The 20,936-nt window shown below is 26.9% G+C and overlaps 1 protein-coding gene across 1 annotated transcript; it reads left to right on the forward strand.

Annotated features, from left to right (window-relative positions):
- Positions 1 to 12,413: 12,413 nt before the first annotated feature.
- On the forward strand, positions 12,414 to 14,417 carry LOC108981781 (shikimate O-hydroxycinnamoyltransferase-like). Its single transcript, XM_035692555.1, has 2 exons — positions 12,414 to 12,935; positions 13,239 to 14,417. Exons 1-2 carry the CDS (start codon positions 12,483 to 12,485, stop codon positions 14,202 to 14,204), a joined length of 1,419 nt encoding a protein of 472 aa, XP_035548448.1. The 5' UTR covers positions 12,414 to 12,482; the 3' UTR covers positions 14,205 to 14,417.
- The last annotated feature ends 6,519 nt before the right edge of the window (positions 14,418 to 20,936 follow it).

A 20,936-nucleotide genomic window follows, 5' to 3' on the forward strand; every position in this document is an offset into this window, starting at 1 on the left:
ATGATCCCAAATAAATGACCTAACTCTACCTTTTTGTGACCCACCAACTGATTGATCACTTACAGTGGGTGGGGGTGGGGGTGGAGGCATGTTTGGTCTTGACCCTTGCACATCACTTGTAGAAGACTCCATCTATAAAATGGAGTCGGGACAAACAAGACAAAAGAATAAAAGAATTAGAAAATAAGGAAAAATTATATAGTTTTAAAGGCTTAAAGCCTTGTAAATTCAGAATAAAAGAACTATATATTATATTATATATATAATATATATTATATATATAACTTATGTATATATATATATATATATAATATATCAGTCAACAACTCAACAAGTTCTACAAATTAATGCATCTCAGATTATCAAGTTCTCAACTATATGAGTTATATTTTTCTACAAATTATATGCATCACAGTAACAGATTCCAACAAAGCCTTTCTACAAACAGCAAGAGTGCCAAGTTCCAACACTGCCAAGGGCCTAAGAGTGCCAAAATTTATACAAATTTTATGCATCTCATATTCCCAAAATTTCTACAAATTATATGCATCTCAGTTCGACCAACAAAACAAAATTTTGCTTCAACCAAAAAAAAAAAACATTTCGAAGTCCCTGACCCCGTGAGTCCGTGTTCACAACAACTTCACAACAATTTTTTGACACACATCATCCAAGCTCACAACAACTTCACAAATCACAACTAAAGTCAAGAGTCACCATAACACAAGCTCACAGAACCAACATCGGCGTTCGGCGCCGATAAATACCAACATTCATGATCAATATAGGCGACGATTAAATACCAGAGACTAGAGAGAGAGAGCGAGAGAGAGAAAGAGAGAGAGAGTACCAAAATCTCGACGGAGGGGGGCGACCGACGGGCTGGAGGAGGGTGGATGCGAGTCGCGACGGCTAGGGTTTTCTGAATCGCACACGGCACACAATCGCCTTTCGGGGGAGAGGGGGGGCGAAATGAGGAACTGGGAAGGGGGGAAAACTAATGTTGAAACGGCGTCGTTTGGATTGAAATTGGACCCAAATGGCGGCGTTTCAACATGCGGTTTATTAAAAAAAAAACTGAGTTGCGTGAAACGACGCCGTTTCACGCAACTCAATTTCAAAATCCTGCCATTTCACGCCCTCCTGGACTTAAACGGCGCCGTTTAGGTCCTATTTTATACTAAACGGCGCCGTTTCGGCTTCTTGGCAGTGGGCAGTGCCCAGTGCACTTGAGTTATACAGTACATATTAATTTTAATATTACATAATACATTAATAATTTAATACTATAGAGTATAGACTTATATATTAATATTAATATTACATAATACATTAATAATTTAATACTATAGAGTATAGACTTACATATTAATATTAATAATACATAATACATTAATAATTTAATACTAAAGACTTATAGACTTATATATTAATATTAATAATACATAATACATTAATAATTTAATAGTAAAGACTTATAGACTTATATATTAATATTAATAATACATAATACATTAATAATTTAATACTATAGAGTATAGACTTATATAATAATATTAATAATACATAATACATTAATAATTTAATACTATAGACTTATAGTGATTAGTATAATTTTTTTTTAATACCATAGGTCCATATTAGAGTCTATTAGTATACTAATACTATATAAGTTATAAATTATAACTATATATAATATAATAGATTAATAGTATTAGTAATTTAGTACTAGACTATTAGTATATTTTTTTTCTAATACCATATTAGAGTCTATTACTATACTAATAGTATATATTATATAATAATACATTAGTAATTTAGTACTAGACTATTAGTATATTTTTTTCTAATACCATATTAGAGTCTATTACTATACTAATAGTATATATTATATAATAATAGTATTAGTAATTTAGTACTAGACTATTAGTATATTTTTTTCTAATACCATATTAGAGTCTATTACTATACTAATAGTATATATTATATAATAATAGTATTAGTAATTTAGTACTAGACTATTAGTATATTTTTTTCTAATACCATATTAGAGTCTATTACTATACTAATAGTATATATTATATAATAATACATTAGTAATTTAGACTTATAGTGATTAGTATATTTTTTTCTAATACCATATTAGAGTCTATTACTATACTAATACTATATATTATATAATAATACATTAATACTATAGACTTATAGTGATTAGTTATTATCAATCATGATCAATATAAGTTATAAGTTATAACTTATAACTATATAATAGATTAATAGTATTAGTAATTTAGTACTAGATTAATAGTATTAGTAATTTAGTACTAGACTATTAGTATATTTTTTTCGAATACCATATTAGAGTCTATTACTATACTAATACTATATATTATATAATAATACATTAATACTATAGAGTCATAGACTTATAGTGATTAATTATTATCAATCATAATTAATATAAGTTATAAATTATAACTATATAATAGATTAATAGTATTAGTATTGGACTATTAGTAATATAGTATAGGCTATAGCTATATGTTAGTAATATACTAATATTAGTTATAGTGATTTAGTATAAGTTATAACTATATTACTATAACTATAAGTCTATAAGTCTATAACTATTAACTATTGTCTTAGACTCTTACTCTATGTTAGACTATTACTAATTTACTAATATACTATTAGTATATATTTTTATTCATACCATATTAGACTTTAGAGTCTAGAAGTAGAGTCTAGACTATTAATATAATACTTGTATTAGTATAAATATTAATAATTTAGTATTACTATAAAATTATAAATATTACTATTAGTATAAACTTATAAATGTGTATTAGTTAATAATTACTTAATGATGAATTAGTGATAGGATTAAGTTAATTAGTCAAATGAAAATTATATACTTAATATATATAAATTATTAAATTATATATATATATTTAATTCGGTCCGGTCTAGTCCGAAAACCCGCCGGACCGTGGACCGGACCGAATTAATTCGGTCTTCTGATTTTTGGACCGGACCGGACCGAAACAACTCTCGGTCCGGTCCGGTCCGGACCGAATTGGCCGGTCCGGTCGGTTTTCCCGGTCCGGACCGCCCGATTCTCACCCCTAGTCACCGGTCAGAGATATACTTTAGTCGAATAGGAACAAATGGAGATATTTTTCTCGTGGGTCGCAGATACTTTACGTTCATATATTGTAATTGAAAAATATGTACACACGTCATTTTTTATAATATTTTATATAATAATATTTTAAAAGGAATATTATTTTTATAAATTAACTTATAAAAATAATATCATTTTATTAAATATTCTTATTTTATAATATATATTATGAAAAATGTTATGAAATATATTGTGTAGGTATTATTATTTTTTATATATTAAGAAAATACTGAAAATGGAATAAATTGATTTTTTTTTTTATATATATTAACAATGCAGAATTTTTTTTTTATCGATCGTTATTGCGCAATATTGCAGAACTAATGCCCGCGCGCACACATAAAAAATGCCTTATTTGTAGTGAGTTATTTGGTCAAAAAATGATAAATTCCTATCAAAATAAATGTCGTTTGAATTTGAAGATGAGTTGAGATTGTTATTCTAAGGGGTGTGATCATCAAACGGTGTATTCCTTAGAATGATATTCTTTAATATGGTGATGGTTCCCATGAGGGGTGATATTAAAGGAAGTGTTAAAGGAAGTATTAAGAGACACAACCTTTTGATTTAGTCAAAAGGTTGTGTCACTTCTTAAGGATGTGACTTTTGGGTTACCATTAGTTTACCAATGATTGTGCCCTTTCACAATAGGATGTGTCACTCCGGTCTTAAGGTTGTGACCTTTGGGTTACCATTGATTAACTAATGGATGTGCCCTTTACCAACCGGTGCATGATGACCTATAAATAGGAGTCATTGGTGTACAAATAAATGCACTCAATTCCCTTTGCTCATCACCAACTTGTGGGACAAATACCCTCACGGGAGTGTCATCATATCGTTATAATTTCTGCTTCCATTTATTATTTAATTCTCTACAGAGATGAATTGTGAATAATAGTGAGATGAATTATGAATAATAATAAAAATTTTAAGTTAAAATTGTTGAATAATAATAAATAATAATGAGATAAATTAAAATGAACGGTAAATTCAAACTAGGCAATTGGTTGCAAATAACTCATTAGAAGTAATAGGACGCGATTAGTTATCCAGAATTAGGTGCGAATGCAGTACTACTACTACGTGTACGTATAAGGTGTGAGTTAGTTCACCCTACAAAGAAAGAATCTTTCATTCTTTGAATTAATATTGGAAGAAACTGGTGAAGTCAGTATTGATTTGTATCCATTAGCATTAATTGAAGTTGTTGATCAGCTACTCCAATCCTACATTAATTGCATGCATACGCCACTTGTCATTTTCACGTCCTGCATGCCGATAATGATACATAACCAACTATTCTATAATTTATCACCAACATATATATTAATAAATTATTGTTCTAGCAATTACTGTCTAAAGTACAAGAAAAAAAAATAATTATTTAATACTTAGTTCATGCAAACCAATTGTGATATAGTTGTTATTATATTATTTTCCTTATATATACGACATCGTTTCTAACATGATCTCTCTCAATATATATAGTAGTATATATATGTAAAAAGTAGAGCTAGCTAATTAATAAAGTGTCGATTTGGAGGGTTGGTTTTTGGACGTGATTTTTGGTGCATGGCTGATCTATCGTGATGATGATTCTGGTTGAGCGGCGCCTAACAGCAACTAACGACTTCAAAAACTGGCTAAGAGCATTATATCTAAGAAATCGTATTAATTACGATCTCAAGATTTTAACGAAGATTCTTGTAACATTACAAAAAAAAGATATTTGAGATAAATTATTTGCGACGAGAATGATTATTTGAAATAAAAATAGATTCATTTTAATAGAAAATAATCTTTTTGATAAGAAATAACTGACGGGAAATAAACTGTTTTTTTATAGTGTAAGCATGATAGCTTCGGGTTGAGTCATAACCCAACTTACCCTTTGTATGACGAACCTTGAATGGCAGCAGGTTTGAGTTTTGAGGAGGCAGTTTTAAGTGGTAAGTCCACGTCCTTGCGACTATGATAAGATATGGAGTCAATTGAAAGAAGAGTCGTTGAAAAGGGCAGTCTAATCCACAAAGTTGAAACAATATTTATGAAACAGAAGCAGCATTGTAACCATTGTATCTATGTATTATTAAAAAAAAAACAGCATTAATGCAACCTGTTTGTTCGTAGGTACTAGGTTTGATCCAAGATTCCATAAATTATGCAATAATTAAATGCATCATGTATTGCGGCTATAACATTTTAATTACATAAAAGCAGCTATTTTCAAAACCTAGGTTGAGATCCCTCTTTGTTTTTTGGACTAGAAAGCATTCCACTCACATTAATTATTTCGTTGAATTTTTTGAAAATGCAGATAAGATAATATTGCGGCTAGCTATAACTTGGTCCCATTTTTCATGCTTCCTTTAAAAGTCTCCAAATGATTGCCACCTCCCAAAATGTCAAAATGTTTCTAAAATTGGTATGTTGGTTTGATAATTTACCACTTTAATTCACAAGTAAATAAATCTTTTTTTTTTAATTTTATAAAATAGAAGCTAATTTAATTAATGGTTAATTATCAACGCATTGTGATGCGTAGTAGAAGAGTGCAGTGTATAGTATAAGACCTCGTTTGATTATGCGGTTTAGATGAGATGAGATGATATGTTTTGTTGAAAGTTAAAAAAATTGATTTTTTTTTGTATTTTGTTTAGAAATTTGAAAAAGTTGTAATAATTAAATAAAAAAGTTGAATACGTGAAATTAAAAAATATTTGTGTTTGTAGTGTTTGAATATTGAGATGAGATATAAGCATCTCTCTATCCAAATCAAGCCTTCAACATAATTTAAATATAAAATATTTTTTAATTTTTTTGTATATTCATTACTCAAATTCAAAAATCAATACAAATTTTCATAAACTTCAAAATAAAAATTATATTCAACTTTTTTTTTTTAATTTCAAAACAAAAATTATATTTAATTTGTTCTCTTACCTTTTTCCAAACCAATAAAATATTTTCATTCAAATCATTTTATTACTATTTATAACATTACGAGATACTCCAAATATCAAAACATGTCATGAAATGGCCTAATTAAACTGATTTCTTTACTAGGTTTATATACTTGTATAAATAATAAGGGAGGTGGTTCAATGACTCAATCATGGTGGGAGTGCCCCATTTTTTGGAAAAGACAAATTCCCATAGTTTTTTTTTATTTTTTATTTTTATGATTTTCTTAAATATTCTTACCTTACCAATAAATTGAAAAGAACCCCTAAGTTCTTAACTAACTACATATCTTCTTAGTAAAATTAAAGAAGGGAAAATATATTTACAATTTTAAAGTGTTAAAGTCTCGCAGGCTCTCTTTAAAAAAATTAGATAAATTTAGAAATCACACGAAAAAATCAATTTCGATAAATCTCATTTTTTAAAATAAGAATGTGCAAAACTTATGCACTGAAATGTATCTAGCATTAGTTTTCACAATATTGTTTTTTAGAGAGATGATATTTACAATTGTAGAGTGTGCAAGTGCTGTACAATTCCTTAAAAAAAGTGAATAAATATCAGATCTACTTGAAAAATAATAATTTTTTAATAATAAATCTTACTCTTTTTTAAAACGATTATACGTGCAATCTTTATATAATTTTATACAAATGTAGTATTACTTTCTTTTTTTTTTCTTTTTTTTTTGTGTAATTTTATAAACTCATTAGTTTGGCCACACGTGTTTTTCAAAAGTAAACATCGTGTACATAAATTTAAACAAAAAACTCAGGGGTACGTGTAATCTTTATATACATTTTCTTCTTGAATAAATATAAATAGAAGTTACTATTAAGTGCATCTATTTTACACATATGATATGATATCATCTAAATCATATATTTCTCCAAATGAATATTAGAAATAATTAATTAAAAATAATCACGTAACGAGTATAAAGTATAAATTACTATTATAACTTATCTCTAGCATTACTTTTTCAAGTTTTTTTTATTGAATTTTCAAAACAAAGATTCATTTGTAGACAGCTGAGACCGACCCTCTCTTTCACGTTTTTATAATTAATTTGTGATATTTTATTACTACAAACATTTTATCAAGAATAAAACATATTCTTAAATGAATAAAACATTTTTTAAATTTTTCTAAAATTTAAACACTAGCTTTTTTTTAATCAAGAAGGTGATGTAAAGGATTGGTTTTATTGAAATTATTTTGCTACCAAACAACCTTGTATCATTTTTTAAATTCCAATTTAATGTGATAAGAGTAAAGGAATCAATTTTAAAGGAATCACGTGACTCCATTAAAATCAAATTTTAATATTATATTTAATTATTTATTATTATTGCATGTTTGAAATTTACCTTTATAATAAGGAAAATGATAGATGCTCCGCTGGGTTTCTGTCGGGCTTTAGCCTTTTTTTATACATTTTATACATGTCTTTTTTAGTTTTTTTTATGTAGATATTTTTAATAATTTTAAATATTTAAAAAAAACAAAATAAAAATTATAATATTATTAAAAAATATTTTTTTAATCACGAAATAGAATAAAAAAATATTTATTTTACTTCGTGATTAAGGAAGTATTTTTTAATGATTTTTTTTTTTTACTTTATGATTAAGGAAGTGTTTTTTAATAATATTTTAAATTTATTTTATTTTTTTAAAATATTTAAAAGTGTAAAAAAAATCTATATAACAAATAAATTAAAAAAATACACATAGAAAAATACATTTTAAGCCCAACGGGAGCCCCCAACGGGCTGTAGCATGACCATTTTAAATATTTAAAAATAATTATAATATTATTAAAAAAATACTTTATTAATCACGAAGTAAAATATAAAATTATAAAAAAATATTTTTATAATTTTTTATTTTACTTCGTGATTAAGAATATATTTTTTGTTTACTTTCTGATTAAGAAAGTATTTTCTTAATGATGTTTTAAATTTATTTAATTTTTTTAGAATATTTTAAAATATTAAAAAATCTATATAAATAATTATTCAAACAAAATACATGTAAAATAATACTACACCCCTAGTGGGGGCTGTAGAATCACCCTTATAATAAGTGGGGAGTTTAACTTCAAACCAGATGGGTGAACAAGTAGTTTAAGGGTACATTTGGATAATGAGAATACTTGAGAAGTGTTGAGAATGTTTGTGAATAGTTATGAGTAGAGATTGAAGTGAGTTTGTGGGTCCCATTGAGAGTATTTTGAGTTGTTTGGATATGTGAAGTATATTGAGTTGTTGACTTATAGATAGGTAGTTGAAAAAGGTGTGGGTCCCATAAATATTATAGTGATTTTATTATAGTAATTTTTTAATATTAATAAATATTGTAGTGATTTTATTTTATTTTTATATATAATAATGATAAATATTATAATGATTTTATTTTCATATATATAATAGTTATAAATATTATAGTAATGTTATTTCTTATTTATATATTATAGTGATTTTATTTTTTATTATATATTATAGTGATTTTATTTTTTATTTATATATAATAGTTATATATAATAGTGATAAATATAATAGTAATTTTATTTTTATTTATATATTATAGTGATTTTATTTTTTATTATATATTATAATGATTTTATTTTTTATTTATATATTATATTGATTTTATTTTTTATTTATATATAATAGTGATAAATATTATAGTGATTTTATTTTTTATTATATATTATGGTGATTTTATTTTTTATCAAAAATTATAGTGATTTTATTTTTTATTTATATATAGTAGTGATAAATATTATAGTGATTTTATTTTTTATTTATATATAATTGTGATAAATATTATAGTGATTTTATTTTTTATTTATATATTATAATAATAAATATTAAAGTGATTTTTGAAAAGACTTTTATACGAAGATGGTTCATTGCGTTTGATATGTAGAATATTTTTAATAACACAAAAATACTTAAAAAATATTAAGGTATATTAACTACTCAAACGCAGCCTAAGAGTTATTGCCACGGCAATAACCGGGCAATGTGGGTTCTGCTGGGCTCGCAACTGTCAATGCAGATCCAAATATCTACATGTTAAGACCCACGCTCTGCTCGACGTCATTCTTTCTGAATGAGCAGTGCTACACGTGTAGTACGAGACGGGTCCCGATAAAAATAAAAAGTTTTTTTCTTTTTAATTTTTTATTTATTTCTGAATACAACGAGCTACAGTAAATAATTTAGAAATGAATTTTACTGCACAACTTTCACCACACTCTACACTTCACATTAGATAATTTATATGAGTTTGTATGAGTTTAGATAATTTATAAATAAAAATAAGATACTTGAGTTGATATGAGATGAATTATAAATTGTTTGAATTAAAATATTTAATGGAATTTTAAAAAATGAGAGAGAAAATATTTAATAAAAATATTATAAAGTTAAAATATTATTAAAATATAATTTTTTAATATAATTTTTATTTTGAGTTTTGAAAAAAAAAATTTTTGTGTGTGTGTGCGCGCACTCTATTTTCTATTTGGAAGTTTAAAAAAATTGTAATGATTAAATAAAATAGTTAAAAATTTGAAATTGAAAAATATTTATTTTTGTGGTGTTTGGAATCTTTGGATATTGAGATGAGATATAAGCATCTCTCTATCATATCTCATTTCTCTATCCAAATCAAGCTTTAAACATTATTTAAATATAAAATATTTTTTTTATTTTTTCATATAATCATTATTCAAATACAAAAATTATATTCAGAATTTTTGTTAACATGAAAAAAAAAATTATATTCAATTTGTTCTCTTACCTTTTTCCAAATCTAATAAAACATTTTCATTTAAATTATTTTACTATTATTTACAAAATTTATAAATTACTCCGTATGTTCAAACATGTTGAAATGGCCTAATTAAACAGATTTCTTTAAGATTTTAAGGAAAATGGGAGGTGGGATCATGGTGGGGGTGCCCCATTTTTTGGAAAAGAAAAATTCCCATGGCTACTTTTATTTTTATGATTTTTTAAAAAATTCTTACCTTACCAATAAATTGAAAATAACCCCTTAACTAACTACATATCTTCTTGACAAAATTCAAGAAGAGAAAATATATTTATAATTTTAAAATGTGTAAATCTTGTCGACTTTCTTTAAAATAAATTGGATAAATTTAAGACCCTTATGAATTGTATCTTACATTAGTCTTCACAATATTTTTCTTAAATAAATTATATTTATAGTCGTAAAGTGTCTAAATATTACGTTATCTCTTAAAAAATAAATAAATATCAGACTCACATGAATTATTTTTTAGTGATAGATTTTATTCATTTTCAAAACGATATGTGAAATGAATAAATATCGGACTCACATAAAAAATTATATTTACAGTTATACGATACTTGCATATTCTACAATTATGGATAATATTACTTCTTCTTCTTCTTCTTCTTCTTCTTCTTCTTCTTTTTTTTTTTTTTTTTTTTTTTTTTTTTTGTATTTTTATAAACTCATTAGTTTGGCCACACGTGTTTTTCAAAAGTAAAGATCGTGTACATAAATTTAAACAAAAAACTCAGGGGTACGTGTAATCTTTATTACTACAAATGTGGACCACATATTCTTAAATGGATAAAACATTTTTTAAATTTTTCTAAAATTAAAAAAAAAAAAACTTTTTTATCCTTATCGTCTCGTGCTAGCAGCCTAGCACTGCTCTTTTGACATGTTCACATATTCTACGGCGTCCACTTGCTAAAGATTCCTGTTTTCTATCCCAATAATTAAATTTATCAGTCTAAATTAAATTTAAAAGGAAATTTTTTAATGTATAATTTTTCTGCGTATTCTTTAAAAAAAAATTGATAAATTTAATATCTAAATAAAAAAAACTCATTTTTTTTATAATGAATTCTATTTTCTTTTCAAAGAGTATATACTTACAACTTTTGAGAAATATATATGAAAGAGATTTATTATACATTAGATATTATTTATTCTCATATTTTATATTTATAATTTTTTTTATAAGATGTGAGATATTTTTTATAAGGTATAATAATATTTTTTATAAGATATACGGTGTAAAATGATAAATAATAATATATGAGATGAATTTTTTTTATATTAAAATGGAGAAGAAAGCATGACTATTGACTGAGGGACGTTTTCCCATGCCTTGAATGAAAATCAAATTTTTATTATTTTATTTTAAATAAATAAGCAGGTTGATTAGACTATGATTGGCAAGCGAGAGTACCTCAAGTACTCTCATTACTATTCTTTACTTTATTATTATTTTTTATCTACTTTTTTACTATTCATTACTTTTTACCTACTTTTTATTACTATTCAATATTTTATTATTACTATTCACAAACATTCTCAACACTTCTCACTACCTAAACATAGTCGATGAGAAGCTACGATTCAGGAAGATGGATGCATTTTGATGATTAATTTCCTTTTCATGGCATTCCTTTTTTTTTTTTTTTTTTTGGTTCAATGCATTAATTCCACAAATTTACTTGGGACCAAACACGGTTTTCTTTTATGACTTTCGGACATCATCAACAATTTGAATAGCATCATGTTTGCTATTACCAAGTCAACCTAATTAGAAGTGTTGAAACTCTCATCACAGACAAATGGAAACGGCGTATACTATTGCTAAGCCACCTTCTTATTTTGTTATGTTATGTTGTGGTCACAAGGCTTGTAACACATGTTCATTTTGGAGTGAGTTAGGGAAGAGCCGTATCGATCAGAATTTCTGACCTAAAGAAAAGAAAAGAAAATCATTTTGTTTTTTAATATCCAGATGTGACTTAGTTTAGTGGTATGTTGACCCAAATAATTTGTCAGTGAGATCGGGTTAACAATTTCAACAGTTTTCCTTTCTTTATTATTATTGTCTTGCATCACAGCAATACAGCATGTATTCATTTTGTTTTTCTATTGATTTTTTCTATTCTATAAACAATTCATCATTTACAAATTTTAAAACAATAATAATATGATTAACTCATGAGAATAACATGATTAATTTAGATATAAATTTATGACTAAATTTTAATAAGGTGTTTTTCATTAAAAATAAAATAAAATTCTCATATGATTCTTTAATTTTTCTAAAAATACTAATTAGCATATATAATACTTACCTAAATCTGCATATAAATAATTAATTTTCTTTCCGGTTTTCCTACTGTCCTGGCCCTGCGCCTATATATATATACTTTTTAGCTAGCAAGCCCATCAAGCACATGATCAGCATCCTCTCATCTCTCTAATTTTCTTCCCAAGATATCCTGATCCAAAACTTGCATATGGGGGCCGGAAGATCAGAGGGGTCAGAGTACATTGTGAGAGTGAGCAAGACGGAGATGGTGGCTGCAGTTCTGCCATTGCAAGAGCACTGGCTGCCACTATCTAACCTAGACTTGCTTCTTCCCCTTGTGGACGTGGGTGTTTTTTTCTGCTATAAGAAACCTGCAGCTACCTCCGGGGATGATGCAGACAACCAGCTTAGTGCTTTTGAGTCCATGGTCGGCGTGCTGAAGAAGGCATTGGCACAAACTCTGGGTTCCCACTACGCGTTTGCCGGTGAGGTGGTGCCAAACTTGGTTGGAGAACCTGAGATTCTCTGCAACAATGGCGGAGTATGTTTTGTTGAAGCTTTTGCAGAGGTAGACCTTAAAGACCTCAACTTGTATAACCCTGACGAGAGCATTGAGGGCAAACTTGTACCCCAGAGGAAGCATGGTATTCTGGCTGTCCAGGTTTGGTTCAATATGTCACACGCTCTCTGATCTGTAGATGGCTATGATTCCTCATTGCCTCTAACAACGAAGACTTTTTGCAAAACCACGGTCGTATTTTTTAGTTGATATGTTTGTTCACTCAAAAACACGTTTTCTGAAATCTGTTGCAGCATAGATTTTATTTCTATTCTTATTTTTTCATGCAGGCACTTCGTTTTCAATGGCTTGATTATTTTTTTCATGCATGATTAGTAGATATGTTATGAGATCAGGTACTACCTAGCTAATAGTTATTCGAAATTAACTGCATGCATGGTGCAGGCTACTCAGCTAAAATGTGGCGGATTGGTGGTGGCATGCACATTTGACCACCGAATAGCAGATGCTTACTCGGCCAACATGTTTCTTGTTTCGTGGGCTGAGATGGCTCGGTCTAAAACAATCACTGTTATGCCATCTTTTCGTCGATCTCTACTCAACCCTCGACACCCCGGCTCGATTCATCCCTCCTTGGATGACATGTATGTCCCCATAACCGCATTGGCCCCACCCAAAGACCCAGAACTGGATGCAGACGATCTCATTAGCCGCATATACTACATTACTGGCGACCAACTCAACCGTCTCCAGTCACTAGCCAGCAGTACCAATGGTTGCAGGAGGACAAAATTACAGTGTTTTAGTGCATTCCTGTGGAAGATGATTGCCAAATGGGCTATTATTAAGAACATGGACAAAAAGGTAACCAAGTTGGGCATTGTTGTCGATGGAAGGACAAGATTAAGCGAAGGAGATAAACATAAAGCTTCACTCATGGGTTCTTACTTTGGAAATGTGCTGTCCATACCGTATGGTGCCAAGCAAGTGAGTGAGATTAACGACAAGCCGTTGGATTGGGTGGCAGACGAGGTTCATAAACTGTTGGAAGGGGCAGTGACAAAGGAACATTTCTTGGGGCTGATAGATTGGGTGGAGGCTCATCGTCCGGTGCCAGGTTTGGCAAAGATATATTATAATGGGAGCGAAGATGGACCGGCTTTGGTGGTGTCATCCGGGCAACAGTTCCCAGTGTCTAAGGTGGACTTCGGGTGGGGAAACCCGGCTTTTGGATCGTACCATTTTCCGTGGGAAGGGGACGCCGGATACGTGATGCCGATGCCGAGCCCCGCCGGAAACGGTGATTGGGTGGTGTACATGCGCCTCTTTAAAGGACAGCTGGAGTTGATAGAGGCGGAGGCTGCTCAGGTCTTTAGACCCTTGACTTCTAACTATCTCGGTTTCGACTAGATCATATATATATATATATATTGTGCTATATATATATATTTCAGATTCATAAAACGTTACGTGATGCATGCTGCAGGTTTATGAGGGTACCTTATTATAAATGGCTGTACGTTCAAAACAATTAATAATTAAGTTTTACGTTGATTTTATTTTGTAATTAAATAGACTATAGGTTAGATTTATTTTTTCTTCTTAAATATTATGTTTGGAAATTATAAGACAACTCGTGCTGCAGATGATTTTTTCTTCTAATTAGTTATTATTTATCACTCTACAATATATACTCTAGGGAAAATAACACAATATACCTTATGAAAAACACCTATATTCTACGAAAAATACTACATACCTTATAAAAAACATCTCATATCGGTTAAAAAAATTATAGATACTAAGTGTGTGAATAATTAATATTTTATGCATAATAAATTTGATGATTTTGTAATAACGTTCAGAGAATCATTTGTAAAGATTATGTATGTGCAAATTCTTTTAAAAAAAACTTTATTTTTTTATTTTTTGTAAGAATGGATACAAAACTTACCGAGGCAACGAGGCATGCATCTGATCAACCAGTACTGTTCAAGTACTTTCTAGCGGTGGGGCATGGAGCTCATCCGCTAAGTTGCCGTATTTGCATATGAGTTAGAATAAATTTTCACAATTTCTTCCTATTCTACATTTTATATTTTTTAAAATTTTTATTATTTTTTTATCGAATATTTATTATATGAATAATGAATAAATAATTTGAAATAATTTAAAAAGAATAAACTCAAAAACAAATTAAAAATTTAAAAAAATGTTGAATATGAAGGGTAGTAAAAATTGTGTAACAAAACTCGATGCGTAATATACATACATTTCATAACCTATTTTACAATACATATTATAAAAAATATTTTCAATCTTTAATAATTAGACGTACCTTGAAAATTAATATTCCACAACTCGAGGTTCAGGTGGGTCACAGGTCAGAGAGATACTTTAGTCGAATAGGAACAAATGGAGATATTTTTCTCGTGGGTCACAGATACTTTACGATATTTTGTAATTGAAAAATATAAACACACGTCATTTTTTATAATATTTTATATAATAATATTTTAAAATGAATATTATTTTATAAATTAACTTATAAAAATAATATCATTTTATAATATAGATTATGAAAAATGTTATGAAATGTATTGTGTGGATATTATTATTTTTTATATACTAAGAAAATACTGAAAATAGAATAAATTGATTTTGTTGTTTATATATATTAACAATGCAGATTTTTTTTTTATCGATCGTTATTGCGCAATATTGCAGAACTAATGCTTATTTGTAGTGAGTTATTTGGTCAAAAAATGATAAATTCCTACCAAAATAAATGTGCCGTTTGGATTTGAAGATGAGTTGAGATGAATTATAAATAGTACTGAGATGAATTGTGAATAATAATAAAATTTATGAGTTAAAATTATTAAATAATAATAAATAATAATAAAATAAATTGAGATAAACTGTGAATATAAACTAGACGTCTTTACAAATTGGTTGCAAATAACTCATTTGAAATAAGAGGGAGGACGTGATTAGTTATCCAGAATTAGGTGTGAATGCAGTACTACTACTACGTGTACGTATAAGGTGTGAGTTAGTTCACCCTACAAAGAATCTTTCATTCTTTGAATTAATGGAAGAAACTGGTGAAGTCAGTATTGATTTGTAACCATTAACATTAATTGAAGTTGTTGATCAGCTACTCCAATCCTACATTAATTGCATGCATACGCCACTTGTCATTAATTTTCACATTTGTAATACAGATAATCATACGTAACCAACTATTCTATAATTTATCAACAACATATTAAGAAATGATTTCTTATTACTTTAATTCAAAATGATTGTTCTAGCAATTACTGTCTAAAGTACAAGAAAAAAAAATAATTATTTAATACTTAGTTCATGCAAACCAATTGTGATATAGTTGTTATTATATTATTTTCCTTATATATACGACATCGTTTCTAACATGATCTCTCTCAATATATATAGTAGTATATATATGTAAAAAGTAGAGCTAGCTAATTAATAAAGTGTCGATTTGGAGGGTTGGTTTTTGGACGTGATTTTTGGTGCATGGCTGATCTATCGTGATGATGATTCTGGTTGAGCGGCGCCTAACAGCAACTAACGACTTCAAAAACTGGCTAAGAGCATTATATCTAAGAAATCGTATTAATTACGATCTCAAGATTTTAACGAAGATTCTTGTAACACTACAAAAAAATAGGACATTTGAGATAAATTATTTGCGACGAAAATAATTATTTGAGATAAAAGTAGACTCATTTTAATAGAAAATAATATTTTTAATAAGAAATAACTGATAAGAAATAAACTTTTTTTTTTATAGTGTAAGCATGATTGCTTCGGGTTGAGTCATAACCCAACTTACCCTTTGTATGACGAACCTTGAATGGCAGCAGGTTTGAGTTTTGAGGAGGCAGTTTTAAGTGGTAAGTCCACGTCCTTGCGACTATGATAAGATATGGAGTCAATTGAAAGAAGAGTCGTTGAAAAGGGCATGCAGTCTAATCCACAAAGTTGAAACAATATTTATGAAACAGAAGCAGCATTGTAACCATTGTATCTATGTATTATTAAAAAAAAAAAACAGCATTAATGCAACCTGTTTGTTCGTAGGTACTAGGTTTGATCCAAGATTCCATAAATTATGCAATAATTAAATGCATCATGTATTGCGGCTATAACATTTTAATTACATAAAAGCAGCTATTTTCAAAACCTAGGTTGAGATCCCTCTTTGCTTTTTGGACTAGCAAGCATTCCACTCTCATTTAATTATTTCGTTGAATTTTTTTGAAAATGCAGATAATATTGCGGCTAGCCATAACTTGGTCCCATTTTTCATGCTCCCTTTAAAAGTCTCCAAATGATTGCCACCTCCCAAAATGTCAAAATGTTTCTAAAATTGGTATGTTGGTTTGATAATTTACCACTTTAATTCACAAGTAAATAAATCTTTTTTTTTTAATTTTATAAAATAGAAGCTAATTTAATTAATGGTTAATTATCAACGCATTGTGATGCGTAGTAGAAGAGTGCAGTGTATAGTATAAGACCTCGTTTGATTATGCGGTTTAGATGAGATGAGATGATATGTTTTGTTGAAAGTTAAAAAAATTGATTTTTTTTTTGTATTTTGTTTAGAAATTTGAAAAAGTTGTAATAATTAGATAAAAAAGTTGAATACGTGAAATTAAAAAATATTTGTGTTTGTAGTGTTTGAATATTGAGATGAGATATAAGCATCTCTCTATCCAAATCAAGCCTTCAACATAATTTAAATATAAAATATTTTTTAATTTTTTTGTATATTCATTACTCAAATTCAAAAATCAATACAAATTTTCATAAACTTCAAAATAAAAATTATATTCAACTTTTTTTTTTTAATTTCAAAACAAAAATTATATTTAATTTGTTCTCTTACCTTTTTCCAAACCAATAAAATATTTTCATTCAAATCATTTTATTACTATTTATAACATTACGAGATACTCCAAATATCAAAACATGTCAAAATGGCCTAATTAAATTGATTTCTTTACTAGGTTTATATACTTGTATAAATAATAAGGGAGGTGGTTCAATGACTCAATCATGGTGGGAGTGCCCCATTTTTTGGAAAAGACAAATTCCCATAGTTTTTTTTTTATTTTTTATTTTTATGATTTTCTTAAATATTCTTACCTTACCAATAAATTGAAAAGAACCCCTAAGTTCTTAACTAACTACATATCTTCTTAGTAAAATTAAAGAAGGGAAAATATATTTACAATTTTAAAGTGTTAAAGTCTCGCAGGCTCTCTTTAAAAAAATTAGATAAATTTAGAAATCACACGAAAAAATCAATTTCGATAAATCTCATTTTTTAAAATAAGAATGTGCAAAACTTATGCACTGAAATGTATCTAGCATTAGTTTTCACAATATTGTTTTTTAGAGAGATGATATTTACAATTGTAGAGTGTGCAAGTGCTGTACAATTCCTTAAAAAAAAGTGAATAAATATCAGATCTACTTGAAAAATAATAATTTTTTAATAATAAATCTTACTCTTTTTTAAAACGATTATACGTGCAATCTTTATATAATTTTATACAAATGTAGTATTACTTTCTTTTTTTTTTCTTTTTTTTTTGTGTAATTTTATAAACTCATTAGTTTGGCCACACGTGTTTTTCAAAAGTAAACATCGTGTACATAAATTTAAACAAAAAACTCAGGGGTACGTGTAATCTTTATATACATTTTCTTCTTGAATAAATATAAATAAAAGTTACTATTAAGTGCATCTATTTTACACATATGATATGATATCATCTAAATCATATATTTCTCCAAATGAATATTAGAAATAATTAATTAAAAATAATCACGTAATGAGTATAAAGTATAAATTACTATTATAACTTATCTCTAGCATTACTTTTTCAAGTTTTTTTTATTGAATTTTCAAAACAAAGATTCATTTGTAGACAGCTGAGACCGACCCTCTCTTTCACGTTTTTATAATTAATTTGTGATATTTTATTACTACAAACATTTTATCAAGAATAAAACATATTCTTAAATGAATAAAACATTTTTTAAATTTTTCTAAAATTTAAACACTAGCTTTTTTTTAATCAAGAAGGTGATGTAAAGGATTGGTTTTATTGAAATTATTTTGCTACCAAACAACCTTGTATCATTTTTTAAATTCCAATTTAATGTGATAAGAGTAAAGGAATCAATTTTAAAGGAATCACGTGACTCCATTAAAATCAAATTTTAATATTATATTTAATTATTTATTATTATTGCATGTTTGAAATTTACCTTTATAATAAGGAAAATGATAGATGCTCCGCTGGGTTTCTGTCGGGCTTTAGCCTTTTTTTATACATTTTATACATGTCTTTTTTAGTTTTTTTTATGTAGATATTTTTAATAATTTTAAATATTAAAAAAAAACAAAATAAAAATTATAATATTATTAAAAAATATTTTTTTAATCACGAAATAGAATAAAAAATAATATTTATTTTACTTCGTGATTAAGGAAGTATTTTTTAATGATTTTTTTTTTTACTTTATGATTAAGGAAGTGTTTTTTAATGATATTTTAAATTTATTTTATTTTTTTAAAATATTTAAAAGTGTAAAAAAAATCTATATAACAAATAAATTAAAAAAATACACATAGAAAAATACATTTTAAGCCCAACGGGAGCCCCCAACGGGCTGTAGCATGATCATTTTAAATATTTAAAAATAATTATAATATTATTAAAAAAATACTTTATTAATCACGAAGTAAAATATAAAATTATAAAAAAATATTTTTATAATTTTTTATTTTACTTCGTGATTAAGAATATATTTTTTGTTTACTTTCTGATTAAGAAAGTATTTTCTTAATGATGTTTTAAATTTATTTAATTTTTTTAGAATATTTTAAAATATTAAAAAATCTATATAAATAATTATTCAAACAAAATACATGTAAAATAATACTACACCCCTAGTGGGGGCTGTAGAATCACCCTTATAATAAGTGGGGAGTTTAACTTCAAACCAGATGGGTGAACAAGTAGTTTAAGGGTACATTTGGATAATGAGAATACTTGAGAAGTGTTGAGAATGTTTGTGAATAGTTATGAGTAGAGATTGAAGTGAGTTTGTGGGTCCCATTGAGAGTATTTTGAGTTGTTTGGATATGTGAAGTATATTGAGTTGTTGACTTATGGATAGGTAGTTGAAAAAGGTGTGGGTCCCATAAATATTATAGTGATTTTATTATAGTAATTTTTTAATATTAATAAATATTGTAGTGATTTTATTTTATTTTTATATATAATAATGATAAATATTATAATGATTTTATTTTCATATATATAATAGTTATAAATATTATAGTAATGTTATTTCTTATTTATATATTATAGTGATTTTATTTTTTATTATATATTATAGTGATTTTATTTTTTATTTATATATAATAGTTATATATAATAGTGATAAATATAATAGTAATTTTATTTTTATTTATATATTATAGTGATTTTATTTTTTATTATATATTATAATGATTTTATTTTTTATTTATATATTATATTGATTTTATTTTTTATTTATATATAATAGTGATAAATATTATTGTGATTTTATTTTTTATTATATATTATGGTGATTTTATTTTTTATCAAAAATTATAGTGATTTTATTTTTTATTTATATATAGTAGTGATAAATATTATAGTGATTTTATTTTTTATTTATATATAATTGTGATAAATATTATAGTGATTTTATTTTTTATTTATATATTATAATAATAAATATTAAAGTGATTTTTGAAAAGACTTTTATACGAAGATGGTTCATTGCGTTTGATATGTAGAATATTTTTAATAACACAAAAATACTTAAAAAATATTAAGGTATATTAACTACTCAAACGCAGCCTAAGAGTTATTGCCACGGCAATAACCGGGCAATGTGGGTTCTGCTGGGCTCGCAACTGTCAATGCAGATCCAAATATCTACATGTTAAGACCCACGCTCTGCTCGACGTCATTCTTTCTGAATGAGCAGTGCTACACGTGTAGTACGAGACGGGTCTCGATAAAAATAAAAAGTTTTTTTTTTTAATTTTTTATTTATTTC

The sequence above is a fragment of the Juglans regia genome, chromosome 7 (genome assembly GCF_001411555.2).
Source record: "Juglans regia cultivar Chandler chromosome 7, Walnut 2.0, whole genome shotgun sequence".
In the NCBI taxonomy this organism is placed as follows: domain Eukaryota; kingdom Viridiplantae; phylum Streptophyta; class Magnoliopsida; order Fagales; family Juglandaceae; genus Juglans; species Juglans regia.

What these genes read in the sequence shown, in the direction of transcription:
- LOC108981781 (XM_035692555.1), top strand. Translation starts at nt 12,483, where the DNA reads ATGGGGGCCGGAAGATCAGAGGGGTCAGAGTACATTGTGAGAGTGAGC. An exon ending in ATGGTATTCTGGCTGTCCAG is followed by an intron (nt 12,936 to 13,238) that starts GTTTGGTTCAAT and finishes TGCATGGTGCAG; the next exon opens with GCTACTCAGCTAAAATGTGG.